The sequence below is a fragment of the Hyla sarda genome, chromosome 9 (assembly GCF_029499605.1).
Source record: "Hyla sarda isolate aHylSar1 chromosome 9, aHylSar1.hap1, whole genome shotgun sequence".
In the NCBI taxonomy this organism is placed as follows: Eukaryota; Metazoa; Chordata; class Amphibia; order Anura; family Hylidae; genus Hyla; species Hyla sarda.
The window spans coordinates 107,032,859-107,045,521 of NC_079197.1; the positions used below are offsets into that span (position 1 = coordinate 107,032,859).

Consider the following 12,663-nt stretch of genomic DNA (forward strand, 5'->3'; position numbering starts at 1 on the left):
CTGTGTCTGTCTGAAAAGACCACAGGATTTCCTCAAGGGAATACAGCAGCTGAAAAGTATTGGAAGGTTTCAGTTTTTAAATATTAAATATTTTTTACAAATCTGTATAACTTCCAGATATCAGTTGCTATATATTTATATATATATATATATATATATATATAAAAAAAATAATAATCTCCGGAGTACCCTATTAAGTCTTCTACCTCACATGATTTCCAATCCTGCTTTTTTAGCTTTAAATTTTAATTTGCAAATAATACGCTAGAGAATGATTTATTTCACAGTACTGACAAGCTATAGGTGGTGTAACCTTCATTCCCTTGTCCAGATTACTAGCATCCCCAAACAACTGTATTTTTGGTGCTTGTGTGCATTTCTGTACAATTTATGGTATACTTACAGAAAGTATAGACATTTTAAAGCATATTAGGCTAACGCACACTTTGTTTTTACCTTAACATTTGGTAGTTATAAGATTAGAAGTTCCTTGCTGTTATCATGATATTTCTTTTTCTTATTGCAGTTAAATATGAAAGAATAAAATTTCTTGTTATTGCTCTGAAGAACTCAGTGGAAGTGTATGCATGGGCGCCAAAGCCATACCATAAATTTATGGCTTTTAAGGTGAGTCATCCATCATTTCTGTATAAAATGTGCCAGTTGTGCACTGAACAGTGTCAGTCCAACTAGCGTTAAATTGTGCTTTCCAAAATACACTTTCTCCTCTTCCTTCTTCTTTCCCCTAAAAGTGTTTCCTCATTTAATTTTATTTCAGATTATGGCACTCTATAACCCATTTTAGGACTATAACAGTGACTCGGTCTAGCAGAAGTCAACCACTGCTGAGATGACCCACACTGTAAATTGGACTTTACTCCGATTTTAATTAATCTGTGTATTTTCAGTCTCACTTTGACACTTTGGTCATCTATCCAAGTTTCAATGACTTATGACTATTAGGTTATGACTCTGATCTATGACTTTACAGGCTTCAGTGTCCCACACTTTGCAATTTCAGAACTCTGGAGTGACTTTATAAATAGAAAGTGTTGCCAGTTTTCTATAACAAAACTAAACAAAATTACATTTCAGTTGCTTTCTCTGAAAATATTCTTGGCCTCCAGACCCTAATGTGGAAACTTTGCAGTTTGTATTGGTACCCTGTGCAAAACTGGATATATTATCCTAACCAGTTCAATAGATTCCCACCGGCATGGCTAGTTCAATATAGACTTAGACTCATTGGTTTTAAATAGCAGAGGTGTAGTTAACTGTAGTACCACATGGACAGACTGGTAATGTGTGGCCCAGGCTCTGAAATAATATGTAACACGGTCCTTAGAATACATATTTCTTTGATGATTTATAAAACATCCCTTCATAGGACATAAAAATAACACAATAAAAACAAAACCCCAAATACTACCCAAATTAAAAACAATAGTGCCCCATATGCCCCAAAATTATAGTGCCAAACAGTTACTGATCTTATGCCCCATTTTTATGTGTGCACAGGCTGCCTTCCCTATTCTTTTCCGAAGTAATAGAGCAACCTTTCATACCTCACACAGTAATAGTGCCTATACACAATAATAGTGATTTTTAGTGTTGAGCGGCATAGGCCATATTCGAATTCGCGAATATTCGCGAATATATGGACGAATATTCGTCATATATTCGCGAATATTCGCAATACCCACGATTTATTTTCGCATATGCGAAAATTTGTGTATGCGAAAATTCACATATGCGAAAATTAGCATATCCAGAAATTAACATAAGCGCAAAATTCGCATATGCGAAAATTAGCATATGCAAACTTTTGCATATGCGAAAATTCGCACACCGGTCTCATAGAGTAGTATTAGAGCCTTCTTTACACCACACAAGCTGGAAGCAGAAAGGGATGATCACTGTGATGTGTACTGTGAAAAAAAATAAAATAAAAATAACGAATATTCGTAATTACGAGTATATAGTGCTATATTCGCGAATATTCACGAATTCGCGAATATGCGATATTCGCGAATAAAATTCGCATTGCGAATATTCGCGAGCAACACTAGTGATTTTCTCAGGGTCCTCAAATAGTAATAGTGCCCCTTTTAAATTGCACACAGTAGCAGTGCCCACATACAATAATAATGTCTCTTTTGTGCACCCCAATGTAGTAATGTTACCCACTGTCCTGCCCCTACCAAGTAATAGTATCCTCATTTGCCCCTGGACACTAACATTAGAGCTTTGACAGTAAAATGATGGCCTCGGCACAGCAATATTGACCCCCTTTCTGCCCACAACAAATTCCAAATGCCCCTGGGATTTAATATCCTATATGTCCCCTTTGTAAACTTATAATATTGTTTGTTTCCCCTTGAAATAGGGTGACACAACAAAAAATGGCACAGGAGTCATGATGAGCTTGCCCTGTAAAAGATAATAGTTCCTTTTCATGTAAAATTATAAACTTATACTCAGCTCACCTAATCTCACAAAGAGTGGATCAGCTAAGGACAATAGTGTCCTGTAGGTAGTCCTGGAGGATGAAGTTGTAGGCCATAGGCCTAAAGCAGCCCATGGCCTATAAGTGAGAATATCAAAGCTGGAAACATGTTGCTCTTGGCTCTGCCATAGGTTTTAAGGGCATATTTATTCTCAAGATGTGAATATAGTTAAATGTGTCTGTCCCTTGTGGATCCAGGACAGTAGGTTAAGTCTGTTGTTCCAGGATCCTGGGGACCCCCTTACGCAATTGCTTAATCTGCTCCCCCTTAGCAGAGTGTTGTAACAGTTACTGTATTTTTCGCCGTATAAGACGCACTTTTTCTTCCCCAAAACTGGGGGGGAAAAGTCGGTGCGTCTTATATGGCGAATACACCCCTATCGCGGCGGTCCCTGCGGCCATCAACGGCCGGGACCCGTGGCTAATACAGGACATCACCGATCGCGGTGATGCCCTGTATTAACCCTTCAGACGCGGCGATCAAAGCTGACCGCCGCATCTGAAAAGAAAGTGACACTAACCCAGCTGTTCAGTCGGGCTGTTCGGGACCGCCGCGATTTCACAGCGGCGGTCCCAAACAGCCCGACTGAATAGCCGGGTTAGTGCTTACAGGACACCAGGAGGGACCTTACCTGCCTCCTCGGTGTCTTCTCCGTTCAGGGATCCCCTGTATGGCCGGCGCTCTCCTTCCTCGTCATCACATCGTCGCGTACGTGCGTCGGCGTGCGTAACGACGTGATGGCGGTGATGGAGAGCGAGGATACCCGGCCGGCAGCAGAGACGTTCCGGAGCGACGGGGACGCGGCGACAGAGATGGAGCGACATCCAGGGCAGTGGTGACGGGTCCGGAGCGGCGGGGACATGTGAGTATTACCTCCTATGCAGTGGTCTTCAATCTGCAGACCTCCAGATGTTGCAAAACTACAACTCCCAGCATGCCCGGACAGCCAACGGCTGTCCGGGCATGCTGGGAGTTGTAGTTTTGCAACATCTGGAGGTCCGCAGGTTGAAGACCACTATTGGGTTCAAAATCTTTATTTTTTTAGATTTTGCACCTATAAATTGGGTGCGTCTTATACGCCGGTGCGTCCTATAGGGCGAAAAATACGATAATAATTTTGAGGTAATGCTAATAAACTGTGTTGTATTGCAGGGATGAATTTTATTTCTAAATATACATAATATTTACATCTTGTCCCAATGCAACATTCAACCTTTGCATCAAAGAATTAGAATGAAAATAAAGTTTACTCGATGTCTCCTTGTGAATTCACAACTGAATGATCTATAAAAGAATAGCTGTTCAAATAAAATAATTTAGGTATAAAGCTTGGTACAGTTGAGCACTACAATCCAAAGCTATAACCTTCAAATCAAAGGTTAGTTATATGAGACTGTGCTCTTTATATCTGAGTATCAGCCATGGGATCAGCAGCAGGCGTCACACAAGATGCAACGTCCTAGATCAAACTGATTAGAAGTCTTTAGAGTTCTGAGCTAGAATCCCCCCGTGCAGCCTCAAACAACAGAGATTTAAGGAGAAAGGTAACAGGGGATTTTGGAAGAAACATATATTGGGAACAGTGTCATAGGACACAGTCAGGTTTATTTTATTATACATTTAATGCTTTACAGTTTTCAACAAACTCTTTCATTAGATATGTAAGTAGAACAATGAAAAACAATTCTGGAGTCTGAGAGAAATATGGAGGGTGGGTAGTTCGACCACAAGAAAAGGGTGATATATGTTAGAGGCCAGACGAGTACTAGTGTGAGAAGTTGCGTACCCTATGCAACCTGTGGAGCAAAATATACAAAGAAAGGGGGACCCTTTCCCCAAATCTGATCTTTCATAAGCTCACTTATGGGAGCATACAACAAGAATGAAATAATAATAATAATAGCAGTCGGATATACAAAAATATAATGCAATATGGAAAGGAAAAAGTATTTATTAATATAAAATATATATATATATATATATATATATATATATATATATATATATATATATATATATATATATGGCATTATCTGCAGGGCCTTTGCAGAAATGCTAGTATTATCAATGAGAACAAAATCTAATAAAAGATAGAACTTATGTAAAAGTCTATATCATACAATCTATAGTAATGTACAGCCTCTATGGAGAGAATGTGTGCAGGAAATATTCATACATTGCATGAGATGAGCAATAGTGTTGCTCGCGAATATTCGCAATGCAAATTTTATTCGCGAATATTCGCAAATATAGCACTATATATTCGCAATTACGAATATTCGTTTTTTTTTTTACAGTACACATCACAGTGATCACCCCTCTCTGCTTCCAGCTTGTGTGGTGAAAAGAAGGCTCTAATACTACTGTGTGAGACTGGCGTACGAATTTTCGCATATGTGAAAATTTGCATATGTTAATTTTCGCATATGCGAATTTATGTGCCTGCTAACTTTTGCATATGCAAATTTTTGCATACGCGAATTTCCGTGTATGCTAATTTTTGCATATGCAAATTTTTGCATACGCGAATTTTCGCATATGCGGAAATAAAACGCGAATATTACGAATATGGGAATTTAGCGAATATATGACGAATATTCGTCCATATATTCGCGAAATATCGCGAATTCGAATATGGCCTATGTCACTCAACACTAATGAGCAATAGGCAAAGTCTGTAGTATTCAAGTCTATGTAGGTTGTGTAGTTACTAGGTAAGATTAGAGATGCTTTTAGTCCATACAGTAACTAGATGACTAGTTATAAGGCTTTGTAGTAGTAGGACAGTTTGCCTCACCAGTCCTGGCGTGGTCCCGCGGAGCTCTGTCTACTTACCCGCTGCGGCTTCGAGCACGAACGCTTATTCGCTCCCGTGTTCATGAGTAGTCAGCGCTGACGAGTCAGGGGAGGGAGAGGTCTGCTGGCCGGCGTGTCAGTGAATTGTTTTGTGCGCTGTGCGCACCAGAAATGAGTAAAGTTGCTTGTAACTGTGTCTTTGCTTCGGTGTGTGGCTGTAATAGATTGCTGTACATAAGAGGAAGGGAGGCTAGACGCGTTTCGAGATCTGCTGGATCTCTTTTCCAATAGCAATATACAAAGACTTATAACTAGTCATCTAGTTACTGTATGGACTAAAAGCATATCTACTGTTACATAGTAACTACTATATGGACTAAAAGAATCTCTACTGTTACATAGTAACTACTGTATGGACTAAAAGCATCTCTACTGTTACATAGTAACTACTATATGGACTAAAAGCATCTCTACTGTTATAGTAACTACTATATGGACTAAAAGCATCTCTACTGTTACATAGTAACTACTATATGGATTAAAAGCATCTCTACTGTTACATAGTAACTACTATATGGACTAAAAGCATCTCTACTGTTACATAGTAACTACTATATGGACTAAAAGCATCTCTACTGTTACATAGTAACTACTATATGTATTAAAAGCATCTCTACTGTTACATAGTAACTACTATATGGATTAAAAGCATCTCTACTGTTACATAGTAACTACTATATGGACTAAAAGCATCTCTACTGTTACATAGTAACTACTATATGGACTAAAAGCATCTCTACTGTTACATAGTAACTACTATATGTATTAAAAGCATCTCTACTGTTACATAGTAACTACTATATGGACTAAAAGCATCTCTACTGTTACATAGTAACTACTATATGGATTAAAAGCATCTCTACTGTTACATAGTAACTACTATATGGATTAAAAGCATCTCTACTGTTACATAGTAACTACTATATGGACTAAAAGCATCTCTACTGTTACATAGTAACTACTATATGGATTAAAAGCATCTCTACTGTTACATAGTAACTACTATATGGACTAAAAGCATCTCTACTGTTACATAGTAACTACTATATGGATTAAAAGCATCTCTACTGTTACATAGTAACTACTATATGGATTAAAAGCATCTCTACTGTTACATAGTAACTACTATATGGACTAAAAGCATCTCTACTGTTACATAGTAACTACACAACCTACATAGACTTGAATACTACAGACTTTGCCTATGGCTCATCGCATGCAATGTATGAATATTTCCTGCACACATCCTCTCCATAGAGGCTGTACATTACTATAGATTGTATGTTATAGACTTTTACATAAGTTTCATCCTTCATCTTTTATTGGGTTTTATCCTCATTTATAATACTAGCATTTCTGCAAGGACCCTGCAGATGATGCCATATATATTTTATATTAATAAATAATACTTTTCCCTACCCATATTGCATTATATTTTTTGTATATCCGACTGCTAATATTATTATTTCATTATTGTTGTATGCTCCCATAAGTGAGCTTATGAAAGATCAGATTTGAGGAAAGTGTCCCCCTTTATTTGTATATTCTGCAGTCTGGTCTATAGCAAGCTACCTGGCCTAGATCATAGACTTTTAATGCACTGATGTAGCATAGTGGATGTAAATTCTAGAAAAAAAATTGGTTTATTTTAAAAGTTATTTTATTTTAATCGGAGCTAGTTTCCTGTTCTGTTCTTTTTAACTACACTTTGGTACACCACTTTGGTTCCTTCTCTGCAACTTTTTTTTTTTCTTTTTAACCTGTTGCGCAAAAACTGTGTTTTACTAATGAAATTGCAGGCAGAAATTCCGCTTGCTAAAATGTATAGTGTAGTGAATGGGTTTCCGTTCACAAATTCACACTTCGGAATTTGTGAAGCAGAATTTGTGAACGGAAAATCCACTTAGAAATTTCCACCTGAAGAATGGCGTTGCTTTTTCTTCAGGCGGAAATACTCGCGGAACACATTGCAGTCTATTGGAGACTGCAGTGTCCGCGCGGTCCTAGCGCCCGACTGATTCAGCCAGCACTGGCCGCACTCGGAATCTCCGGGCGGAAATGTTCTGCCCGGAGATTCCGTAGTCTGAACCTAGCCTAAATCTGTTAATAAAATCTCCCCATAATCTCCAACAGATCTAAACTGATCAAGTTGAGAAATCACCCACTGTGTCGAAATCTTAAAGGTGTACTACTCTATGGTAGAGTCTATTTACCTCTCTGCACTCCCTTTTTGTATTCTTCCATAGACTCTAAGGCAGTGTTTCCCGACATGGGTGCCTCCAGCTGTTGCAAAACTACGACTCCCAGCATGCCCGGACAGCCAAAGGCTGTCCGGGCATGCTGGGAGTTGTAATTTTGCAACAGCTGGAGGCCCGCTGGTTGGGAAACACTGCTCTCAGGCCATGTTCACACACCTTAATTTCTGTGCGGAGTTCCACTTGGAATGTCCGCAGGGAAATTCCGCTGCAGCAGAGTCCTGTTGAATTCACCAGGATTCTACTGCGCTGTGCACACGGCGGAATTTTCATGCCAGATGTTTCCGGCACGTAAATTCAGTTTTCCGTGTTCGCAGAAAGAATTAACCCGTTCATTCTTCAGACACCGCACGGAATGCATAGCTGTCAATGAGACAATGCATTCCTGTGTGGTTCTAGCATCGGCATATTATTCCGGTGCCCGCAGTCTGTGGAATGTAGGCTCAGAGATTTTCGGAGATTGGTGTGAACATAGCCTAATGGTGTATATTGATGAGATCAACCATTTTAAACACAGATCCATAGCCTCAATAAAAGCAGATGCTTTTAAATTTGTGGAGGTTGCTGGTCTTCCTGGATATAACTATGGCAGTGCAGTTCTGTTTCCTTACGGATGACTGATGCATAGTTATATGGACTGACTAGGTATATGGATAGATATATGGACTGAATAGGTATATGGATAGGTATATGGACTGAATAGGTATATGCATAGTTATATGGACTGAATAGGTATATGCATAGTTATATGGACTGAATAGGTATATGGATAGGTATATGGACTGAATAGGTATATGGATAGATATATGGACTGAATAGGTATATGGATAGATATATGGACTGAATAGGTATATGGATAGGTATATGGACTGAATAGGTATATGCATAGTTATATGGACCGAATAGGTATATGGATAGGTATATGGACTGAATAGGTATATGGATAGGTATATGGACTGAATAGGTATATGGATAAATATATGGACTGAATAGGTATATGCATAGTTATATGGACTGAATAGGTATATGGATAGATATATGGACTGAATAGGTATATGGATAGGTATATGGACTGAATAGGTATATGGATAGATATGGACTGAATAGGTATATGGATAGGTATATGGACTGAATAGGTATATGGATAGATATATGGACTGAATAGGTATATGCATAGTAATATGGACTGAATAGGTATATGGATAGATATATGGACTGAATAGGTATATGGATAGATATATGGACTGAATAGGTATATGGATAGATATATGGACTGAATAGGTATATGGATCTGACTACTGTTGTGTAATATTCTATTCTTGTCTGTTTTTGTTTTAGGCATTTTCGTCCCTGCATCAAAAACCATTATTTGTCGACCTAACAGTGGAAAATGGACAGAGGCTAAAGGTTATTTATGGATCATCAGTAGGATTTCATGCCATTGATGTTGACTCTGGGACAGTCTATGACCTTTATCTGCCCACACATGTAAGGACTGTCTTAGCATTATGCTCTCTTTTTAGATTCTGCATGGCTCCTTTTTTTTTATTTTTATTTTTTAAAGAATTCTTAAAGGGCTACTCTGGTGAAAAACTTTTTTTTTTTAATCAACTGGTGCCAGAAACTTAAACAGATTTGTAAATTACTTCTATTAAAAAATCTTAATCCTTCCTGTACTTATTAGCTGCTGAATACTACAGAGGAAATTATTTTCTTTTTGAAACACAGAGCTGTCTGCTGACATCATGAGCACAGGGCTCTCTGCTGACATCTCTGTCCATTTTAGGAACTGTCCAGAGTAAAAGGAAATCCCCATAGCAAACATATGTAGCTCTGGACAGTTCCTAAAATGGACAGAGATGTCAGCAGAGAGAACTGTGCTCAAGATGTCAGCAGACAGCTCTGTGTTTCAAAAAGAAAAGAATTTCCACTGTAGTATTCAGCAGCTAATAAGTACAGGAAGGATTAAGATTTTTTAATAGAAGTAATTTACAAATCTGTTTAACTTTCTGGCACCAGTTGATGTAAAAAAGAAAAAAAAAAGTTTTTCACCGGAGCACCCTTTTAAGCTGCTTTCACACTATAAAATGTATCAGTTTTAAAGATTCGTTCAATGTTCCATAATAAAAAACCCTTAAAATCAGCTGTTAAACGGCCGTTACAAAATCTCATACGGCCGTTAGAAAATCCCATTATAGTCTATGGGATTTTTACATTATCCGTTTTAACCCGTTATAGCCTGTAATTAATAACGGAAGTTATTTTGTGACGGAAGATAGTAATGCACTATTTCTTCCGTACATTCTCTTGTCACAAAATAATGTCCGTTATTAATAACAGGCTATAACGGGTTAAAACAGATAATGTAAAAATCCCATAGACTAAAATGGGATTTTCTAACAGCCATATAAGATTTTGTAACAGCCGTTTAACGGACGATTTTCAGGGTTTTTATAACGGACCATTGAACGGGTCTTTACATTTTATAGTGTGAAAGCAGCCTTAGAAGAAAAAAAAAATTATATAAAAAAAATAAGTGTTAAATTATGAAAGGCATCACCTAGATGCATATCGATCAGGAACTCCTCTCCTTCATCTTTTAAAGGTGTATAGTGTTTGGTGTACCAATGTATGAACATCTTAACAGAACAGGCAAAACTGTGTTGTGGGTAATGTAGTACACCAAGTACACCACCTCAGGTCCTGTACTAAGGTATGGCAGATAGGGGATGCCAAATCAATTCAGTTAAAGTGGTATTCCAGGAATTTTTTTTTTACATATATATCAACTGGCTCCAGAAAGTTAAACAGATTTGTAAATTACTTCTATTAAAAAATCTTAATCCTTTCAGTACTTATGAGCTTCTGAAGTTAAGGTTGTTCTTTTCTGTCTAAATCCTCTCTGATGACACCTGTCTCGGGAACCGCCCAGTTTAGAAGCAAATGCCCATAGCAAACCTCTTCTAAACTGGCCATTTCCCGAGACAGGTGTCATCAGAGAGGATTTAGACAGAAAAGAACAACCTTAAATTCAAAAGCTCATAAGTACTGAAAGGATTAAGATTTTTTTTTATAGAAGTAATTTACAAATCTGTTTAACTTTCTGGAGCCAGTTGATATATGTAAAAAAAAAGTTTTTTCCTGGAATACCCCTTTAAGGTTTATATAGAGGCAAATCTAAAGCTCTATCTAGCAACCAACAGGTTGCGGAAAACAGACATTCTGTCTTATTTAAAAAGGTGTAACATAATGGAGAATATATGTTTTTCAAGAGTTTGTGAAAACTATAATTGTGGCAAAAAGCCACAATTTACTGAAATGATGCTTCCAACTGTGCAGGTATTTACTGATAAATGGAAAGATGTAATGAGTGTGCAAAAAAGGAAGATAATGAAAGAGAAGCCATCATCCAGAAAGGGTCTCTGTAGATTACTGCATCTGTGCTAAGTCAAGTGGGTGCAAACATTTGGCGCCCAGAAAACAATCTAAAAATAAAAGTTCAAGATAATACAAATTTCTATTTCCTATGTGAATATAGTACATTTTTATGTGGTAGTATAGGTTGAGTTTTATTGGTCCTAAAATTTAGTATTCTGGGGCTTTGTAGTGAAAAACTTTGGGACCAATCCACCAAATGTTATGTTTGGGAATGGACATGACAAGCACTCTCAGCAAATTAAAAGGGGATTCTGGATTTTTGGTTCTTTGAATGTAAGACAGTTGCAGAAAAGTTAGTCTAGTTACTAATTTACTTTGCTTACCTGTGTTTGGTGGCTGGTATCGAATTTCTTTCTTTTACACAGGAGTACATTTTCGGCAGCCTACAAAATGAGTGTTGTCTCGGACCTTTCTCAGCTTGCACATGTCATGTACATGTCAGGTACTAAAAGGGACTTGGCTTCTTGTTCTGTGTGAGTCCAGCCCCCTGATGACCTTACCAGCGCACATGTGCATGTGTCCACAGCTTGTGTGTAAGGTTGTGCTGTGCTGCAATGGGTGGGACAACCAATGTGGGAGAGGGAAATAAGTTGAAACAAAGGATCCCTTGTTTGTAAGTGTAAGGTCACTTTTCAGTTGCCTTCCATGCTGTGCTTAAAACTACAATTTCCTGCAGCCCTGTGGAGAACAATCTCCCTCCCCCCCAGCAGTCGCTCCACCCATTGATGCTCAGACATGTTCCCTTTCAACCTCTGACTGACTATTTATGTAATATCTCGGGCCACACTGCAACCTGGAAAAAGCTAAGACAACACTCATTTTGTATGCTGCTAAAAATGAACATCAGGGCAAAGATCACATAAGAATTGCAAGACCAGCCACCAAACACAGGTACAGATCCTATATTCTTAACTACACTAACTTTACCGCCCCTGTAGTACAGTTAAAGGAGAACTCTGGTGGAAAACTTTTTTTTTTTTTTAAATGAACTGGTGCCAGAAAGTTAAACATATTTGTAAATTACTTCTATAAAAAAAAAAATCTTTACCCTTCCAGTACTTATTACGAGCTGTATGCTACAGAGGAAGTTTTTTTATTCTTTTTGAATTTCTTTTTTGTCTTGTCCACAGTGCTCTCTGCTGACACCTCTGTCCTTGTCAGGAACTGTCCAGAACAGCATAGGTTTGCTATGGGGATTTTCTCCTGCTCTGGACAGTTCCTGATACAGACATCAGGTGTCAGCAGAGAGCACTGTGGACAAGACAAAAAAAGAAATTCAAAAAGAATAGAATTTCCTCTGTAGCATACAGCTGCTAATGTACTAGAAGGGTAAAGATTTTTTTAACATAAGTAATTTACAAATCTGTTTAACTTTCTGGCACCAGTTGATTTAAAAAAATAAAAGAAAAAAATAATAATTTCCACCGGAGTACCCCTTTAAATAAATAAAAAAATCCCAGAATACCCCTTTAAATCTTTTGATACACTGATAGTCCAGAAGCTAACCTATCACAAGTAATATTGCTGCACATGTATATATTTGCATCTACCGAAAGGCAAACTTTCACAACTACACATCTATGTTCTAAAAATTCTGAATTTTCTGA

The 12,663-nt window shown here is 37.8% G+C and overlaps 1 protein-coding gene across 6 annotated transcripts in view; it reads left to right on the forward strand.

Moving 5' to 3' along the window:
• The window catches only part of NRK (Nik related kinase), a 408,966-nt gene that overhangs the window by 353,569 nt on the left and 42,734 nt on the right, over positions 1–12,663 (forward strand). For all 6 annotated transcript variants that reach the window (XM_056540621.1, XM_056540624.1, XM_056540622.1 and 3 more), the window contains 2 exons: positions 527–627; positions 8,957–9,106. In XM_056540621.1, coding sequence (XP_056396596.1) covers positions 527–627; positions 8,957–9,106 — 251 coding nt within the window. The remainder of the gene's footprint in view (positions 1–526; positions 628–8,956; positions 9,107–12,663) is intronic.